Consider the following 20597-nt stretch of genomic DNA (forward strand, 5'->3'; position numbering starts at 1 on the left):
GCCAGAGTTTCTAAAGATGAACTTTTTATAGCACTGATTTCCCCAACAGCCCTGTAATGACACACTGCAATGGCATGAATTATTCAGCAGTGAGGATAGACTGTGCTGCAGCAGTTCTGGCAGAGTCTCCCAGCGTGGGCTGACTATTGCTTCTTTGATCTCTTGGGCAGATCAGCAGCACCCCCATCTTTTTTCACATGCCAGGCTCTTTTKTTCAGCTCCAGTCCCACTTTTGGCAAAAATACGGAGAGGAGAAACCAAGGCACAGCTTTGGTGGGGCAGAGAAAAGCCCAACCCTGTAAGCCCATAAGCTCTGCCCACAACCTACTTGCACAAACGAGGTCAGAAGAAAAATTAAATTTTCCGCAGCAAAGCTGGAACACTTTTCAAAGAAGCCTTCACTAGGAGGGGAATTGGTGAGTGTGCTSCTGTGGGGGTGGGAACAGCACAAGGTCTGATCCTGGCTGCCTGCTGGGCTCCACGTCTCCTGCTCTCACTTCTTCTGGAAGAGAAACCCACACTTCACACCCCAAAGCCTTTACACATAAAAAATAGATCATATTTATTGATTAAAGTAAGATACACGATTCAGGTGCAGCACCAGCTCTCCCACTGGGCAGCCACCCACGCTGTACACTGACAATATCCATAGGCACGAGACGTGGACATGACCATTGCTATATTTACACAGACACGTTTCTTGGTTACTGAGCAGCCTACAATACACAAGTGTCAAGTTTTTGTGTCCATCAGGTCCTGTACCAGCTCCCCCTGGCTCAGCAGAGCCCCTCACACCATATGTGCCACCAGCAGGTCAGGCCCCATCTTCAAACACCCCTGCTCACCCCAGTAAGAGCTGCAAAATCCATTTAATGCTTCTGTGATATCCCAGTCCCGTTGGAAATTAGGTCTTCACTGCCACTTGCAAAGTGAGTTTGGATGCCAGGAGCCTCATTATCAAACCCACTGATGCCCAGTGCCAGGCTGGGGACATGCCTTGGCACAGAGCTGTCCCTAAAATGTGGCCAGCCTTCTTAGAGTGCACTACTAGCAGGGCAAGGGGAAGCATCAGACATCCCCTGCTCCTCACAGCACTCCCTSCTCTGTTGAGGATGACAATTCTGACTCAAACCCAACCCCAAGGGCCACGCTGGGGTCAGYACACAGAGATGGACATGAATATTGCACTTCTCCCGTCTGTGTCATGCCCTGGAGCCCCTTCCCAGCCCTGGGTGCTTCCTCTCTRTCCCCATGGTGCCCTCCAGAGGGAGGATTTGAGTTAAAGCTTTGCTCTGCTCCTGACCAAGCAATGCTGGTCATGCCAAAAYCTTTCCCAGCTGAGCCTTGGAGGAGACGAGGTGAACCCCAAGAGATGCAGGGAGGAGAGGAGGGGCTGGAAAGGGGCAGTGAAATGGCACAGACCTACCCCACACCTGGCTGTGGGTCCAGACACCGGCATGGGGCACCCAGAACTGCCAGCAAAGGGGACAGAGCAGACACCAACACCCTCCAGGGAGAGGCAGGCTGCAGGGAACACTGCTCCACACAGCCTTCTCCTCCCAGAATCCAGTCAAACACCGAAAATAACCACCAACCTCACCCTCCACCAAAGACAAGAACGCAGCCCACTGGTGCTGTACTCACCCCCCTTTGCCCACCCCCAGAGACACGGCTGCAGTGGGATGAGGGAGATGCTGCATTAACCAGCAGGAGYTGAGCCCATCCTGTGGAGGATGTGTTTTCTCCCTTGTCTTAAAAAAGTAGAAATCCAGCAGAAAGGCAAGGAAACTGTCTAGGGAGAAAGCTGGGCTCTCAGAGGAAGGAAAACAGCAGCGCCACARGACCATCCCCACCAGGCATGCACCAGCCATGACAAGAGAAGCAAYAGGAGCACAGGGAGAAGTGCCAGGGGAGCTGCATCCTACAGGAGGAGAGGAGCTGGGCAGAGGCAAAGGATGCAGAGGGAGTGGAACCAGAAAAGAAATGGTTAAAAAAAGAAGTATGGAGTTTTGTGTGTGATTTGACATTCAGTATCGGCCTGCAGATGCAGGYGGAGCGTGCCAGGGCCAGCTCAGGCACTGTAAACAAGGTGATGTATTCTCGTGGCGTGTGGACAGCCTGTGGTGACCCCCAGGGACACCCCATCCCACCCAAAGGGGACCAGCTCAGCCCCTTGTTATGGCAGAGCCTGTTTGCTCCCCACACACCTCGGTTCTCTAAAGCTTCTGAAAGCCAAGCATTGGGTTGTGCGCTGGTTGGGGACAGAGMAGTGTCACTACTGAAAGCATGGGCCAGGGGTCAGCAAATCCTCCCAGGCCAGGGAGATGACATGCCCAGTGCCCAGCTCCAGGKCCTGCTCAGAATTCCTGCTCAAGGCAGCTGGAAACAGAGCTGGAGCACTGCAGGAGCCAATGCCCATGGCTGGGATCCCACTGAGAGAGAGCTGTGGGTCCTGGGACACCCCACACCTCAGGCTCTGCCCACCCTCCCCACAAGTCTGGGGTGAGGAGGCAGCTCCACACTCTCTCTAACCTGAGCTGAGGTTTGTCTGTTGCTGTAAAAATAAAGTGCTCAGGGTATTAAAAAAAAAAAAAAAATCAAACTGGCACAAAAAAGAGTAGTCCCTGTTCCCCATCCTGATTGAAGGGCTGGGGAAAATATGGAAAGGTTGGGATTWAAAAAAATAATAAAATAAAATAAAATCTACATCCCTGGGATTCCTCACCTCTCAAAGTGACTATTTACAGAGGGGCTGTTTTRCAGCACCTGCCCTAAGAGGGAAGGCACCGCCCCAGGCTGGATCCCACTTTCCAGACGGAGCCCAGAGCAGGATCCTGCTGCAGTYGGGCAGATCGGTGCTGGGCAGCCCCATCCTCTCTCAGACCAAACCCACCACATTTCCCAAGAGCGGAGGGGAGGCCGTTCCCAGGAGAGCAGTGCTCGGTGTCCATGCTCCCCCAGCTCAGCACCCAGAGCTGCCGGCAGGGCCATCACTGCACCAGGACACTGGTGGCGTTCACCACGGTGGCCGCGGGTGCCACCAGCTCCACCAGCGCCTCGTACGTGCCCACCACGAAGCCCACGAAGCCRAAGAGGCTGATGGCGATGTCCTTGGCAATGATGAGAGGGTGCATGCCCTCGGAGTAGTAGGTGGCAATCTCCAGCAGCGGGGGGAAGATGAGAGCCAGGGCACTGCTGCTGACGGAGCCCACCAGGGAGATGACGAGGTCCAGGCGGGGGATGAGGATGGCCAGCACGCCTGGGGAAGGAAAGGAAAGGACATGACAATCAGTGCTGCCACCTCCCAGACAGCAGAAACGCTCCTCCCTGTGTCAAAGCAAGCAAAACCCCACCAGGGATGCCACTGGCTGAGTCACACCTCTGCCCTCCTCCCTGACAGAAGACAAGGTTGCAAATTTTTCCAGCAACTCCTCCCCAAAAAGCAATTAACAAAGCTGAATTAACGAAGTGAAGCTCCAAGACCAAACTCTTTTTGTTGCCCTGGGCACCATCAGAGTGAGCTCCAGGGCTGAGCAGGATGGGTGCTGCTGGCTGCTGGCATTCCCGACCACCCTGGTGAGAGCCAGMACTCCTGCTCCCCACACCTGGGGAACCATAAAGCCTCAGAAACCCCATAAAAGTAGAAGGGAATAAAAATGCATCTGCCCCCAACCCAAATCAATTTGTGCGGTTTGCATGTTTTTAGAGCTGCTCCAGCAGCAGCACGCCCACGGCACAGCCCAGGGGAGAACATTTGTTAGGTGAAAATTGCAGCCAAGGAAAATCCCCCTGGAAGACTCCTGACAGCTTGCACTTAGCAATGTGAGCTGCTGGATATTCCTGCTCCCCCTCTTCCTGCACAGCACCAGGAGAGGACTGAGGGATGTCACCAGAGCTCAAGAGCATCTTCTGCAAGCAGAGCAGACTTCAGTGCTTAACCAGTGACCACGAGAAATAAATTGGTTTATTCCTTAGAAAGCTGTGCTTAGAAACAGGAGAAACCTAGAGCCATGGCAGGTGCAGCCTCCTTGGAGAGGGGACATCTCAGGGCTCCTTATGGGATGGATTTGCTCTCTTCCTGTCAATTAGCTGCAGGCAAGAGGCTGTGGGAGCCTCCCTGAGCCASAGATCACCCATGGAACTGCAGAAGGAAGGCTTGGGAGATTGACGTGCCATCACTGCAGCTCTGCTGTCATCTGGGTAAGCCTAGAGTCAAACCATCGCTCCCCCATGGGAACCTGCAGCAAAGATYCTGAGCTGCTGACCTGGAGGATGTTTACACCAATGCTCAGCTCTGCTGAAGGAGTGCTCTGCCAGGTCTCTGCTGCAAGCAGTATCCCTGCTCCAACAGCCTGTGTGGAGGGCAGAGCAGAGCAGCTCACCTCCAACAGCAYCCTCAGCCCACCCCACACTGCTCTTTGGACTCAAAAGTAAACAAAATTATTAACTCCCCTCTAAAACAAGCAGATTTGAAGCACCAGCTGCAGTCCTCAGCCTCCAGGGAAACGGTCTGATTTCTGCAGGTTTTAATTCAAAGGGATTTTAAGTGTGCTGGTTTTGAAGTCTAAGCTTGAAAGACACCCATATTGCAGATTGCATCCTCTCTTTGAGAGCCAAAGCTCTGGTGGGGGCTTGTTGTGCGGCCACACAATCCTCCAATGAATATTTATACAACCCCCCTAACTGCTTTCATCCTCAGCAGCAGCCACAGAGATCCCTGACACAGAAAGGTGAGGGGAGGAGGTACAAAGGAACCAGCATCCTTCCACCAACACCTCTGCTGCCTCTCTACTCCCAAACGGGAGGGCACAGCCACTGCTGAAGCCTAAACCCATCCTGTCACTCCAAGCCTTTGTTTTCCTGGCTTGGCACAGCCCAACACCCTCCAAGAAAGGCTCCAACCCCACAAGCAGGCTCTGAGTCCACCCACAGCACCAGGGTGGCTGGAGCACAGGATTTCATCCCTGCACTTTCTAAGGACATCAAAGCTTCAGGAACTCAGTGCAGAGGAGATGGGCCGTGCCCACCTCTGTTAATGCTCTGTCATTAGCGAGAGCCCAGAAACAGCAGCACCCTGCTCTCAGCTATCTCCACCATCCCTGAATTAACATCTTGCTCCTCTCAAATGCAAACTGAAGCCAGCTGGGACGTGGGGCCAGGTCCCTAATGCTCAATTCTGGTGCATCAGCAGCCTCAAGCCACGGAGCAAAGCTCCATTTCAGCAGAGGACGCCGGGGAGCTCAGTGAAGCGTCTCAGCTGTGCTGACAACAGCAAGCTTTTAGTCTTCAGGAATCAAAGCCAGCCAAAATCAGATACAACCTGATTTGCTCCACACCTTTCCCAAAGGTCCATCAGGCTCRAGCCAGCAGCCTGCTCCACCAGAACCTCACACCATGAAGGGAAGGAATGCTGTGGGGCTGACCCAGGCACACCTGCCTTGTGGTTCACTCTGCACTGCAGCACACCAGGGCTCTGGTTATGGGTCACCTCCCTCTGCCACTTGTCTCCTGCTGTGCTCCACGCTGCAATGGGCACAAGAACACCCCATCCCTCAYGGTCAGTGCCTCCTTTGCAGTCATGTTCCACTCACACAGGCATGAGGAGCTTGGCTGCACACTGACTACAGAAAACAGCCTATGGTCTGGGCTGCCYTGGCACTGAGCCCTKTGCTGGGTGTTYCAYRTAAACCCTGCTGGGACTCRATGTCCCACAAACCTGCCATCAGARGAATCCCAGGYCTGAGGCTCCATGGGGATCTGCCACTTCTAAACAGTGCAGTTTACTACTGCTTCACTGAGACAACTGCTGCTGCTCCTCAGAGGCCACCCCGACTCTCTGGCTTCCATTAGCCAGGCTCAGGGATTGCTAGCTGTGTGGGCTTGAGCAACAGGGCTGGGGTGAGTGCTTAAGGTTCAGTGGGAAGGAAGTACCATGGCCTCACAGGGCAACTCAGACAAGGTGGTTTCTACTCACAGGTCACACAGACCAGGGCCACCCTGAGGAGCAGGTTGACCAGCCAGCCCCAGCGCTCCGACACCCGGGCCACGAGGGGAGGGATGATGATCTCAGCAGGCACGTAGAACTGCACGGCGTAGGTGAAGAAAATCCCAAAGGAGAAGAGCAGCTTGACAGCTTGGTACAGCCTGTGAAGGACAAGGACACAGTGAGTCAGGTTCTTGCTCCAGCCCCTGTAAACATCAACAGCAGAAAGCAGAAGGGTAACACTCTGCAATGACTTTTGTGAGCCAGTGATCTCAACTCCTGAACACTCTCTTAGAGAATTAGGGGGGATGCATTTAATTCACAATGACCTTTCTTAAGCAAGAGATAGTAAAGACATGTATCAGCTGCAGGCATGGTTACACATTSCAGTTACTGCTTGGCTTCTGAGGAGGGGAAACAGGACAGCAYTGCTGGGATAAGTCTGGGCTTCCATGGAAAGTGAATATCACAGTGTTCCAAAAGCAAAGCAACGTGAACAGGCAACTTGGCCTCCTCCATCAAACAAAAAAAAAGAGCAGCTATTTTTGGAATGCTGCATAATAAATGTCTGRGGGGAGACAGTTAAAAGAGCAGTTTGGGCTGAGCAGAAGGAAGGCAGAGTGCACACAGGCTGCAAAGAGCACCTCAGGCTCACCCCAAGTCAGATGTCACCATGTCCCAGATCCTGCAGCGATAGTCTGGCTGCAGGAGACCCCATCACAGCTGACCAAAGGCATCTCCCAGCCCTAGCAGTAGGCATCTCCTAGCCCATCTCCCAGCTTCCCAGCAGTAGAAAAAGCCTCTCCAGCAGAGAAGTAACATGTGGTTACCTTACATAGGGTCCTAACCCTTCCCTAACTCAAGTTGAGTGCAGGCTACTAAGATGGTTGGGGCTGGAGTATGATGTATAAGGAAAGGCTGCAAGCCCTGGGCTCCTTCAGCATGATGAGAAGGTTAAAAGAGGATGTCATTAATTAATGTCTTCAGCTACCTAATAGGAGGGCACAGAGGAGACAGAAACWGGCTCTTCATTGGAGTTGCACATCAGAAGAACCAGGTGCAATGGGACAATGCTGCATCTCCAAAGGATGGGCCTGGATTGGTGGGGAACCACTGTCCTTACTGAYATTCAACACTTAASCCGGCCCTGACGAGCAGATGAGAGSATCCAGTCATCCCTCTCCAACTTCAATTACTCTGAGGTTCCACAGGCAAACTGAACACAAAGTTATCTCCAGRGTCCAGAGTGCGGCYRTGCAGCCACACGTGTGCACAGGAGCCTTGAGCCACCAACCCACGGCTGGCATATCTTATCATTGTATTTCCAAGTAAGTGATTCTATAAAAGGCATAAAATGCTCCAGGGCAATCCACGATTAATAGCTGTTACTAAAAAAAGTACAGAAGAAGGCTGTGTACCTGTCCTGCACAGGTCAAGAACAAGGACAAYAAGATCAAAGGGCATTTTAAATACCAAGAGGAAGAATTCAAGCATTATCCTTGATTCACAGAAAACACAGGCTCATGCAGGGCCTTGGGGAGGCACTCTGCCAACCACAGCAATGCCTGATTACACCAGGCTGGCATGCCAGGCCATCCCAAAAGGTTGAAAGGCGTGCAATACCCTCCTGGGACCGTAAGCTCTGTCATCACCTACCTWCAACTGCCCCATGCAACCCAACAGCTTCCCCCTCACTATGCCATTTCTTCACCCTTCAGATGGTGCAGTGAAGCAACCCTTCCGAGGAGGCAAGCAAGGACTTCTGCACAGTATTTTGGACACAGTGGTTAGACCTGGGCACTGGGAACTGACACACTCCTTGTTTGAGGAAGCTGTGGTTTCAGAGAAATGAGGCTGGAAAAGTCCTTAGTCATCCTGTAACTCAACGATTCCTGAGACATTCACCAAATCTGCTCCAGAGACCTCCAGGCAATGGCTACAGCCAAGGAAGGCTGCAGCACCTCCACCACAATCCCTCCCTGTCTCCCAGGCTGCAGGCAAAGCCCATGACTTCTCACCCACAGCCCTTATGACCAGCTCCTGCAGCCCAGCCTTTTACTGCCAGAAATAAAACCCGCAGGCGAGGCAGGATGGTTGAGACACTCATTTCAAGTCATCACCCAACACCTGAGGTTCAATGCACGGGAGCAGCAGTCAAGATAGTTTATCCCAACAATCACAGCTCTTACTTGAGATAACCCATCTCCAAGTCCAACATTCACTGAATGCCCTGCCAAGGGCAACAGGCACAAATATCAAAGTGTCCTGCGTGCTGAGTGACAAGGACCACAGCACACCTTCCCTTCAGCTGCCAGCAGGAGCCCTGCCACATGCCCAGGTGCTGCTTCCAAAGGGCTCTTCTCACTATGCAAAAAACCCTGTGGTTACTTTTAGGAAAGCAATTTTAGAATACTTGACTTTCAGAGAAGAACTTTCCTTTCAGAAAAGAGAGAAGGTGTGGATACTCCTGGAAACATGCATTTGTTTTTGCACTCTTTTCTCTGTAGCCTAGTCGGTCGCAGTAATCTCATCTGTTCTAAGGAAATGTCATTCTTTAGAGCAAACAGAGCTGGAAAGCCCCTGTGCAGCACTTCAGGTCAGCAGACATCATTGCAGGCTGTGGCATGCAGAGCCCAAACCTGGAAATGCCCTGCTTTCCACCTTCAGGAGAAGCAGCAGCATCTCATTCCCTCCACACTTCAATTACTGAGCAGAACACAGTGGGATTCAGACCTCCTACAACACAGGCACATCTTTGCACCAGCCTCATCCCTCCTCACTGAGAGCAGGGACCTGGCAGAGCTGCCAGCCCCTGCAGGGGACAAGACAAGGCTCCCAGCAGGAACAGGATCTTCTACCACACCAACATCAATATCCAGCAGTGCAGTCACTACACAGACCCAGCATGAACGAACATCCATACACTCAAACTGAAAAGAAACCCACACAGCAATAACTAAAGCTAAACTAGGCTCTATTTTTGTCAAATCTGTGCAGTCTCCAGAGCCCCAACTGTGCAGCTCTACAAGGACAGCATGTGGAAGCCCCAGTGACTCAAAACTTGAGTCCTGCCCAAATTTACTCCAACAGTGAGACAGTGAGTCACAGTGCTGGGTGCTACTAGCAGCAGAGAGGATGGGCTGGGGAGGAGGACAGGCACCCCCAGCTCCAGTTCTCACTCTGGTCTCTTGCAGGATTTCAAACCAGTAGAGACCATCAGAGAACTTGCTTGCATTTCTCCTGTGGGATGAATATGGAGCCATAACACTGAGCAGCCACCCCTCCCCAGGGACAGAGCAGCACACAGCCTGACCAGCCCTGGCAAGAGGAGAAACAACCCCTCCAGGCAGGCATGAGGTGAGGCCACAGGGCTCCAGACAGCAACTGGAGCATCTCAAGAGGCTTCAGCAGATCCCAGAGGACAGACAGGTTTGGGGAGCTGCTGCAGAGCTCAGCCCCCACRGAAGGAAGGGGTATCACAGCACTCRCAGRCAAAGCAYTGGCTCAAGATGAGCYACATCCAGGCACAACACGGGGCCCCAAAGTGGGAGTTTGAGCTCCAGGGCTGCAAACAAGGAACCCACACATGGAGATGTCACATCTCACTCCCTTGGAGAGCTCCCAGCTTTGGGTTGGTTTTTCATGTGCTGCATTTAAGGAAGAGAAGTGGGTTTTGCAGAATTCACTGATGTTCTGGTATGGCAGCATGGGGGTTGTGTTCAATATCTGCCAGCCAGAGCACTGCTGAGCTCCAAAAAGATGCCAAAAGGCTCCAAAAAAAAAAAAGGCAGGAGCTGCACCTACCCTGACAGAGACCATCAGGGACTGATGAAGCAGCCTGAGCTCCAAAACCATRCTCAGACACCACAGCAACAAGCCTCTTCCAGCCCATACATCCAACAGCCCTTGTCAAACTCCTTCAAGTTTGCTTATGRCCCAGCTCCTCAAGCTCACCTAAATTAGTTCCCATAAGGAGCAATGTCACCCTCTCCCACCCACCTGTCTGGGCCCCTCCTTCCTCACCCCCAGTGCCTCCACTGCCCACAGGGACTCACCAGCAGTTGGGCAGGTTGAGTGTTATGCTGGCCTGAATGTCCGACCCAAAGCGCAGGTACCCCAGGACACTCAGGCTGATGTACAGGATGGTGACAATGGTCATCCCCACGTAGAGGATCACTGGGAATTGCCGGGGGTTCTTCATCTTGTTTTCCAGAGGCAGCACCTGGGAGAAGAGGAGGAGGATGACAGAGCAGCAGGTTGCCCATTCCTCTATACCCCTTAGACCCAAAAAACAGGAGGGGCAGCCCCGTGGCCAAGCACAGCCCACCATGCCAGGAGATGGGATGGGCACAYGTGGAGCCTGGAGAATCCAGCTTTAAAAAACATTGTGCCAGAGATCCAATTTCCAWGCTCCCATTTCACACTTGGCACAGCAACTCTCCAGCAGGTCACCCACAACTTGCCCTAAGGATGTGACCTGCTCCCTGCCCATGGTAGGAGCTGTGCCCAGCACTGCATCTTGGGGCAATGCCAACCACCCCATACCTTGGGTGCATTACACTCTGCACCCCAAAATAGGACAGCCATGCTCACTACATTACATTGCCCTATTTTACCCAGCAAATCCTAGAAAGACCAAGACTCACTCTCCTATCAAGTTTTTCTGGACAAATTTCAATCAGGCAGGACAATAAAAAGAGAAGGACAGAGGTAAGTCTCTCACCTCTATATTACTAACACTAAATACAGGTCTTCAGCAAACATTTTTATAGCTGTCCTTGGGTGGTGTTGATTTCAAGAAGTGACACAGTGGCAGATCTGGTGAGGAGGCAGGACAGGAATAATTTTAAATTGCTTCTTCACCTCCAAGTCATGCAAGGGCTGGCAAGAACCCTCTGCCCAGGGCATAGCATTCAGTAAACACCCCTCCTGTAATAGATTTGGCCCTCTCCAGCCCTGTGTTTACACAGCCAGCTTATATCAAGAGATGAAAACATTTTTTCCTTCTTTGAAGGGAGCTCCCGGAAACAACCCACAACATCTTAGGGAGTCGTTAAGCTCTCCACCCACCCAGCCAGCTTTTTTCACAGACACCGTTGGTATATTTACAAYATGTTGCATGAGAGGCCCATCTGCATGGGCAGGCTGGGGCCACGTGGCTGCCGAAGGGAGATCACAGTGCTTCCACAGCAGGAGAAGGAACACATTTTTTTATGCCAAGCTTTTTGGCCTCCCATTTAGGTAACTTCAAGATCCAGCCTGRTAACAAGATTCAGGACAATTCCTCATCTGCAGGTCAGCCAGCAGAATCCAAGGCAGAGGCTGGTATGATTCTTAATCTACCACCAGATAAAGCCACCACTAAAACAGCAAACCAGCCTCCTGAGGTTTGGAGCATGTGCTCCTCCAGGGTCAGATGGAAGTGCCAGAGTTTGACCCAGCAGACAGCCTGGAGCTAAAGCTAACAGCATCATCCAGAATTTGGGCTACTGTCAGAGAAGTTCAGCTGCAAATGCAGCTGTGAAGTAGAGGAGGTGCTGCAGCAAGATTGCTGAAGCAGAGCTGAGGCTCCTGTGCAGCAGCCCCACTAACACACACCCAGACTTACCACGCCGATGCCTTCGAAAGCAAAGATCGCGGTGCCAAAGAACAGAGGGTAGGTTTTCCAGGCTGCTGCTAGAGGCAGGTTTCTGGGATCAGGAATGTCCTGGAAAAAAGCCCACGCAGAGTTCAGACACAGGGAGGACAGGAAAGACCTGGCCTGTTCCCATCACTCCCTGTCACAGCTCCACACTACAGGGAAAGCCTTGCAGAGCAGAAGGAACCATCATGGCCACAGGAACAAGCAGCACCCCACTGCCAAACTCCCTCCACCTGCCAAAAAATGGGATGTCACWAAAGAGAGAGGGAAGCCATACGTACCCGGACAATGTACTGGTAGATCACAACAAGGCTGACAAGCATGGCCACGTTGGCCAGCATGGAGAAGATGGACAGGACCTTGAGGTTCTGGATGAATGTGAGCAGCACCACAAAAGGCAAGAGGGAAAGCATGTAAAGCCGTGAGTCCATGGTGGGGGTCATCACCACCGTCCTGTTTGGGCTGCAGTCATTGGTGGTTCCGTTTGCAGCTGATACAACCTGGGGAAGAACAGGAAACTTTAGTGAGCCCCATCACACAGGTCTAAAAGCCACAGATCTTAGCAGCCCATCCCAGGTGGGTCAGAGTACCCCAACAGSTCACTTCAAACACAGCTAGCTGATTAAAATTAAACCCACACGTGTTTTCAGATAGTTCTGAAGCAAATCCCTGTTATCTTGCAGGGGGCAGACCTGGGACTGGTTGGCATCTGAGCCAGGATAGCAAATCCTGCCTGAGCCCAGGTTCATTGAGCAKGAGAACTCAGCAGCCAGGGACACAGAGGGCAGAGAGCACAGGCTGAGTGTTTGCACTGCCCACGAGGCCAGTTGAGAAGAAAGAGGCACTAAGTGCTATTTCCAAAGGTCCTTTTCTTGTTAAACCAAGTTGTTATCTAAGTCACACAGCCCTTCAGTCACCCTGTTCACRTGCAAGGGGATCTGGAAACTACTGCTGGTCCCCAAGTTCACTTTTTCATAAGAAATCATCTTTTCCTTGGGGTCTTTCATTCCAAAGGCACTCCAGGCCATGTGCTCACTTCTAGAGATAGGTCAGGCCCAGGAACTGGGTGGCTGAGCCATCCCTCCCAAGAGCATGGGGCACACTGAATCACCRATACAACCATGACCAAGCTGGTTCAGCCACCAGGTACTGTCCAGCCACTGCAGCAAAAAGCAGCCTGAAAACTGATTTAACCTGCTTTCAGAGTAAGTCCTTTCCCAGAGGAGAGGCTGAAGAGCTCTGTGTGAACCAGCATCCCCTGTGGCAGAGGGCAGTGCAGGGCCACGCACCATGGCCGGTGCTGCTCAAGCCCCAGCCTGCCCTGCCTCTCCATGGCTTGCTCCAAARCCATTTTCCAAACCAAAGCTCTGCCCAACACAGTGGCACCTCTCGCCCACAGTACCACCTGCACCATGACTCCCCACCTAACACACGATTCCTCACCACAAAAAGAAACAAGCAACACTCCCCTCTCCCCACCCAAAAAAATTCCAAAACTGAAGCCAAGGGGTTTCCCAGCTGTGGCCTAAAAAATGGTGTGGATTTGCAGGTTTTTGCACATTTCCCTTGAGGCTGAGGCAGCCTTCAGTCTTTGCTGTGAGGGGCTGAGGAGAAAGAAGCCCACCTTGAAGCAGGGCAGGGATGGTGACCAGGGAGAGGTCCAGCAGCAGCCTGAGCCCTGCACACATCCTGTTCCCTCCTGCTCAGGGGGCTGGTGGTGTCAGAGCACCCATTTACTCCTTCTGCCACCCCACAGTGGGAATCTCCTCAGCTGCTGCTCCAGGAGCAGATGAAGAGGCTCACACTGGCAGGACTCCCCTCCTTGCTTCCCAGAAGCCTCTGAAGCTGATGGCCATCACTGAAGAGCTGAAGAAGGACACAGCCCTGGTGGCAGTGATCAYTTCTGCAAGAGCASARCAGGAGCACATGGGGAAAAAAGCTRAGCAGTGCCTGCAAGGCACTGAGCTGGCAGAGGCTGGGAATAGAGACTCATTATTCCCAGTTTCTTACAAAACAGGAGCCAGCCAAGCGGTTCGGGGTTTCTGTTTATTTCCTCCTGAGGCCTGGCAGGAAGAAACTCTTTCTCTGAAGATGTAATTAAACTCCAGAGCCACAGGATGAGGAAAGAAACTGGAATGCAAACAGATCCAAGGAAGAGAGAAGAGAGGTTCACAGCAGGTCCTGGGACCCACACGTTACCATCAACACCAATAAACCAAWTAACTGAGGRGGACARGACAGAAAAGGCACAGTCMCTYTKCTTTCAYCCCTTTCCTTTTKTTCCCTCMCTAGGAATTGGCCCCAGTTCTYCTGRGCAACACAGACAGCTCCAGCACCTCTGCAAAATCACARATTCCAAGGAAAACCTGCTCTGTTTGAACAGGAAAAGCAGTCCTCAAMTRTACCTRGGYAGAGCAGTGGTACTTTTCTGAGCAGCATATCCTACAGAAACCAGACCTTTGGTGGAGAACAGGACACAGGAGGTAAGAACAACCTAGGCACCTTCACACCCTCTCACCTCCCCCCTGCTCATGAAGGAGGTGTAAGTCCAACCTGTTTCAGATTGTCCGCCAGAAAGACAAAGTACACGCAGCAGAAACCCAACTGAGTGATGATCAGGAARAGTCCCACTATACGCCTGGAGAGCAAAAGAAGACCATTTGTCAGCCAGATCATACAGAAATAAGAGCCCACTTGGATTGCTTTGYGTTGCACTTGCACACTGCAGCGATGCTGCTCTCCCTGGGGTTGGGATGTACAGATCAGAGCACACCCAGCTCACTTCTCTGTGACCAGGAGAGAGGACCTAGTCTCCAWCCAAYCTCACAGATCTCAGGCTYTCCAGTCTCCCYCTCCCATCCCTTCCACARGGTCAGGACCAGCCTCAGGGGAAAWGTCTCCTCTTTGGGTTTAGCATCTCCAGTCTGCTGCTGAATTGTCACAGCTAGAGACAACACTCGCTGGACACAGGAATAGGTCAGTGCTCCCATCCCCTGATGTGCAATGATCTGTGTGATGTAATGTGGGACACGAACAGGGCAGGGTGCAGCCACTGGACAKGTTCTGTGTCCAGCAAGATGGGCCAGCACTGCAAGACCCTATTCACCCCTTTGTTATGCTGTGGAGACTTACTTACTCACTTCTCTAACATAAGTCACATCTGGCTGGGGACAGATCAAAGACCTCAGCATTACCCTCTGGGGGACACYGAGCACTCAAGGCAGGTGATTTTGCACTTGTGCTTATCTGCTGACACAGCCCAGTGGCCAGAGGCTCTTCTGGCTCAGCTGCTGCACATGCTGGGCTCAAAGACAAGTCCCTGCCTGGGGCAGGAGGGCAGTACCTTCCCCAGATGGCATGTGTCCTCAGGCAGGCACTGGGAGTCGCCTCCAGCCCGTACATCACGGCACCTCCATAGTCCASAAACTGCTTCTGGAACCTGTTCAGAAAAGGGAGAAAGGTCATCACATCAGTCCTGGCTGCTAGTTCCCAATGCAAATGRTGACACTAACAGCAAAACAGCTCCYGTGAAAYAGCACAGCATTTYCCAGCTGARACTTTGACATGGGTAAYTTGCTGCTGAAGGGCTTCAGAAWAAACCCAGAGTTTTTTGGGCAAGAGGGAAGAACTGTAGGAGCTGTAGGGCCAAGAAAGGGAGTTGTTCCTCACCTGTTGCAGAAGTGATGGGCACATTTCACCAGGATGCCCATGCAGTGCACAGCCACGACTCCCATCACCARCAGGCTCAGAGGACCCAGCTGCAGGGAAAAGAGGGGGAAGGCTGCACTCTGACGGCCAAAGGCAGAGCTGCACRGTACCTTCTGCTTCCAGACAGAACTGCACGGGCTGGGTGGGTGCAAACACTGCTGGAGGCTGAACCAGAGCTCTGGTGCAGCTCCCAGGAACCAGCCCCCCAGGACCAAGCAACCTGACAGAGCCAGGGGCTTGGGAGGAATGAGGTAAAAGAAGCAAGCCGGGGCAGTTTGGGCATAGTGAAGCGCTTCCAGAATTGTTTTCCAAACTATCTTTCACATCCCTATTATGCAGGTGACGAAGAGGTCACRGTCTGGACACAGTGCCCTGCCTGACCTCAGCAGAGGAAACCACAGGCCCAGCTCACACACTGAACTCCCCCACACCAGGCAGCAACAATGCAGGAGCAGCAGGAACAGTCTCAGCAGCAAAACAAAACCACAGAGCTCGGGGTGCAAACGCATGCAAGTCATCAAACACCAAGAGGTGACTAGGCAGGGAGTCAAGCCCCAACACTCCCAACACTGGCCATGGGAGCTGCCCAATGCCCCGGGATCACTGTGCCCCACAAGCTCCAGCACAGCAGGGCTGAGCTGCCTTACCAGGATGCCRGCATTCTTCACAGCCAGAGGCAGCCCCAGCAGCCCCGTGCCAATATTCCCCTTCAGYAGATGGATCAGGGTCTGGTACCACCTGAGGGACAGGAAATGCAAAGGTGACTGTCAGCAGATGCCCACACCCAGACCATACACAGCTTATCCTGTAGAGGGTCCACAGCAGCTCTGAATTGCTGCAGGATATGCACATGGAGGTCTTGATCCTGTGCCCTGAACCTAGCTCAGCCAGCTGGRACTCAGCTAGGTATGAAGGCAAAGACTGAACAAACAGATTTTGGATGAGCATTTGCAAAACCAGCTTCATGGCAAAACCCAGCACAAGCACAGCCCAGCACCAAGGAGCTGCACAAGGACATCTCTGAGGCTCAGAGAAGCCCAGCTTCACCAGAGAGCAAAGAGCAACACTGGGGCAACTGCTCACTTGGTGCCAGCACCCCACAGTAGCAGGACCACAGCTCTGCCCTCATCTCCCCAGGAGAACTTCCCATAAAACCACGGCTCCACCATCCTCCAACAAAGCTGGCAGACTTTTTACAGCCACCAGGACCTCCTCCACCCTCCCCAGTGCTGGGCCAGTCTAGGAAGAAGTGTCACTCACGTTGTCCCATTGGTCTCCCCGAAGCGCTGGTAGGACTCAGGGTGGGCAAAGCCGTTCATGCCCTCGGGAGGGCTCCCCTCTGGCGTGACATCCGTGGAGCTGTAGTCATTGTAGTCCTCGCTGCGGAGGCGCCGGGTGGACATGGTCCCTGTGGGGACAGCGGCATTAGGGGTGCCCAGCTCGACACTCCCATTCTCAGGCTCCTTGGGGTCAGCCATCGTGCAGAGAGACYGGCTCACACTGCCAGAGCAAGGTCTCCTCCAGGGCTTTTATACAGCCACATGCTCCCGCCCAAGCAATCACRGAGTTGGCATGTCCTAAGGTCAAAGGTGCATGGCACATTCCCACTGGCTCTTCCTTCAGGCTTGTGCCCAKGTTTTGGGCACACCCAGACAAAACGGGGTCAGGATCCCACAGGCAGAGCCTGRATGTGACCCACTTCATGTCAGACAAGGGAGCTGTGTAGCCCTGCTCTAAGGGTGGGGAGTGTGACATCACAGGCAGTGGGGCAGGAGGGGACATGCTGGCACWGTGTCCCCTGCTCTGGCACTCRGGACTAGGGCTGTCAAGCGAATGGKCCAGGAAAGTGTAACTGCTTTTAACTTGCACACAGTGTGCTGCAAGGGAACAGCTTGCTCTTGCCAGGGAAGGGAAAGTTTCCTAACTTCTCTTTTTTCCTTTTTTTTTTCCCTTATTGAAGACTTTTTATTAAAGAGAATTAAAAAAAATATATATATATTATACTCCCATCAGAGACAAGCACAGACCATGTGCTGACAGCAAAACACCTTCCCTAAAGGTTTCACAGCTGAGGAGGTGCCTGTGGGACCAAGGGGCTTCCCAGGATTAGGCACCTGCACAGCCTGGAGCTCTTGCTYCAGCAAAAACTCCTGCAGTGTCCAGCAAGCCAGAAGAACCAGCACAAGCCTCACCAAGGACACACACCTGGTGCCTTCATCTGGAAAACTGTCAGCTGGTTCAATTCCCACACATGCCACACCCCGCATCCCAAACACCCGCTGGGAAGGAGCACCAGAGGCAGGGAAATTATGCGTAAGACTCTTGCGCCACAGACTGGCGACCCAGACCCTGCCCCACAGCTCCTCTGGGCTGTCATGCCCCAGGCATCACCCTTGCCCCAGCAGTCCTGGTGCTCCACATCCCACTCCTCAGCACTGGAAGCAAGAGGAAGCAGCAAAGAAATGTCACTACTGCAAAAAACTGTCTCGTTTCCTGCCAGAGCTCCTCGTGCACCCACGGAGTCACACGAGCGCCTGCCGGATGTGGTCCCAGCACAGACCAACACATCTGGCCTGTGCAGGGAATGCTCAGCCCAGGCCATTCGGGTGCTGCTCCATTCCCCAGAGAACACTCTGCAAACCCAGCCGCTATATGGAAAACCAGCTAAGAGCTGCAACCACTGGDAGGGTCCAACCTGGATCAGAAGGGTAGCAGGGAGCAAGGGTCGCTCTTCAACTCTGGATGCTCCAGATYCCAGCTGCTCTGGAGCAGTTATCCRGGCCACAACAGTGGTGCTGWATTTCCTGCAKCACCAGGCAACACCAGCAGCAGGAAGCAGCGGTGTGTCCCATGGAATACCAGGCTCTGTAGCAGCGGTGAGGCTGGCAGGCACTCCAGAGCCAAAGGCAGTGCATGCATCACTCCTGCCCAGCCTCCTCCCTGGCAGCTGGGACACGTAATCATGTCCTGAACCAGCTCTGCCGCAAGCAGAGTGATCCAGCAAGGCAGGGACTGGGAAGAGCGGCAGCAGGAGTTTACACAAGGAAAGCGTTACAAGCTATTTGTCATTGGTGACGGGCCCAAGGGGCAGGAGAGAGACCTGGGAGGCTTTGCCAAGCACCATGGGCTTGCAGTGGGCAAGGACAGTGGGCAGAGAGGGTGCAGGGCTGGGTCGGGCATGGGCACCCCTCCCAAAGATCGTCTGCATAGCAACCGAAGTACCCAACCGTGATGTCTTCCAGATAAACACAATATGGTGACATCACTCTGCCTGATCACTCCCTGTGGATTTTTTTTCCCCCTTCAAGCAGGCCTGTCTGCTTTTTGCTTTGAAGAGCCAGGGAAATGCATTCATCGTGACTTGCCTGCCTTGTGTCTGGATTAAAGGTTGCGTAGGAGCAGGGAGCGAGTGCTCCGCTCTCCCACAACCAACAAGAAAAAGCTGCAAAACTTGTCTYATCCACAYGACAAACACTTCAAACCAAAGCAAAACCCCACTATGCCATTTCCTCATCATTGCTAACAGCAAAGACAAGAACATCCACATTCAGTTTCCACTTAAAACCCAACTCCCTGGCCACTTTCATGTGCATTTTTTTGCCACCTACACACAGGAACAATTTCATCATATTAAAAAGCTGGGGGGTAGTGACAGAAATTTGTCCCTTACAGTTACAGCCCCATGCCAGAAGTCGGAAGCAAGATGTGAGGTGCTGCTGATCCTGACAACTCTCTCCAACTGAGCAGGGGCTGTATGTAGATCGGGAAATCCACCAGAAAAGTGAGCTTCACAATAAAACTCACTGATACTTCCCATCGTACGCGTTGAATCCTTCATTTCCAAAGCACTGGCTGTAATAACCCACCTCAGCATGACAGAAGGGACAGACAATGCCAGATCCCCCTGCCCTGCCTGCAGGGAGGCTCCGGACAAGCCCCTTCCCCGGTCACCGTGCCCAYGCCAGCACAGCACCTCCCAGGCACAGCATCAGTCCTCTTGTCCCTGTGCTACCCAGTGCTTCCACAGCTGCAGAGAACCCCCAGATTCACCTTTCCAATGTTTCACAGCATGTCCTGGTCCCCATTGCCCAGCTTCTCCATACAGGGAGACTGCTGAACACAAACCCCACCAGTCTCCACAGCTCCCACCCCAGCCAGGCTGTGCTGCCCAGCCACCCTTGCACCTCCACGGAGCAGCACAGCAGCACCCCACAAAGTGTGGGGCTGCCTGAAATAACCTCCCAGTGCCACGCAGCATCCCGCACCCCACACTGGGGGCTGTGCCCCCTACACAGCACTCCGAGAGGAGCCCCATGTCGTGCCAGCCTTCATGCAGGGCAACACCAGCACASCCCGGAACACCCAYGTCAGCCTCCAGCACCSCCAGRGACCCCCAGCACCCGTGTCAGCTGCCAGGACCCCCGGGCCCTCAACACCCGCCCGCGCACAAGGGCTGCCAGCGATGACCTGGAACCCCGAGTTCTGTCAGCGCGCCCAGGCTGCCCCGAGACCCCACAGCAGCACCGCCGGGACCCGCGCATCCATGGGGGCCACCGCGCCCCTCGCGTCCCTGAGCACGCCGCGGGCTGACAGGCGGCTGACAGGCGGCTGACAGGCGGTTGACAGGCGGCTGACAGCCCCCACCCGCACTCCCGGTCCCTGTCCCAGCCCTGTCCCGCCCCGGTCCCCGTTCCTGTCCCGGTCCCGCACCTCTCCGCCGCCCCGCACCGCCCGGCCCCGCCGGGCCCGCTCGCTCGGCCGCGCCGTCACGTGACCGCGCCTCAGCTGAGCGCGGCGCCTGCGCGCGGGAGCACTGAGGGCGAGGGGCGGGGCCGGAGCGGCCGGGCAGAGGCGCGGCGCGGTGCGCCCCCTGGCGGGCGGGAGGGACGGAGGGAAGGCGGGAGGGCCGAGCCCCGAACCCCGAACCCCTCACAGCCTGAGGGGCGGCCAGAGACGGGAACGCAGCTGGGGAAGGGTCTGCAGCACGATTACTATGAGGGAGCTGGGATTCAGCCTAAAGGAGGCTCAGGGGTGACTTTATGGGTCTTCACAACTCCCTGAAACGAAGGTGAAGCCCGGTGGCGGTCGGCCTCTGCTCCCAGGCAACCTGTCGCTACAGGACAAAAGTTAAGCTACGCCAGGGAATGTTGGTTGCACATTAGGAAGTCTTTCTTCATAGATTAGACATTGGAATGGACTGCCCAGGGAAGTGGTGGAGTCAYCATCCCTGGMGGTRTWTAAGGAAAGACTGGACATGGCACTCAG

The 20597-nt window shown here is 53.8% G+C and overlaps 1 protein-coding gene across 3 annotated transcripts; it reads right to left on the minus strand.

Annotated features, from left to right (window-relative positions):
• Nucleotides 1–2505: 2505 nt before the first annotated feature.
• Nucleotides 2506–20105, minus strand: LOC130579352 (proton-coupled amino acid transporter 1-like). 3 transcript variants are annotated; one of them, XM_057376060.1, is made up of 11 exons: nucleotides 20043–20105; nucleotides 16593–16740; nucleotides 15980–16070; nucleotides 15294–15382; nucleotides 14968–15063; nucleotides 14178–14262; nucleotides 11906–12124; nucleotides 11592–11690; nucleotides 10039–10205; nucleotides 5975–6144; nucleotides 2506–3259 (listed from the first exon to the last, which is right to left on the minus strand). In XM_057376060.1, exons 2-11 carry the CDS (start codon nucleotides 16733–16735, stop codon nucleotides 2991–2993), a joined length of 1428 nt encoding a protein of 475 aa, XP_057232043.1. In that variant the 5' UTR covers nucleotides 16736–16740; nucleotides 20043–20105; the 3' UTR covers nucleotides 2506–2990. The 3 variants fall into 3 exon arrangements, with proteins under 3 accessions (XP_057232043.1, XP_057232041.1, XP_057232042.1); XM_057376058.1 differs by lacking the exon at nucleotides 20043–20105 and having other exon boundaries at nucleotides 16593–17008; XM_057376059.1 differs by lacking the exons at nucleotides 14178–14262; nucleotides 15294–15382; nucleotides 20043–20105 and having other exon boundaries at nucleotides 16593–17011.
• Between the last annotated feature and the right edge of the window lie 492 nt (nucleotides 20106–20597).

Source organism: Malurus melanocephalus, unplaced genomic scaffold (genome assembly GCF_030028575.1).
Source record: "Malurus melanocephalus ecotype Western Australia unplaced genomic scaffold, MMel_1.1 scaffold_269, whole genome shotgun sequence".
In the NCBI taxonomy this organism is placed as follows: Eukaryota; Metazoa; Chordata; class Aves; order Passeriformes; family Maluridae; genus Malurus; species Malurus melanocephalus.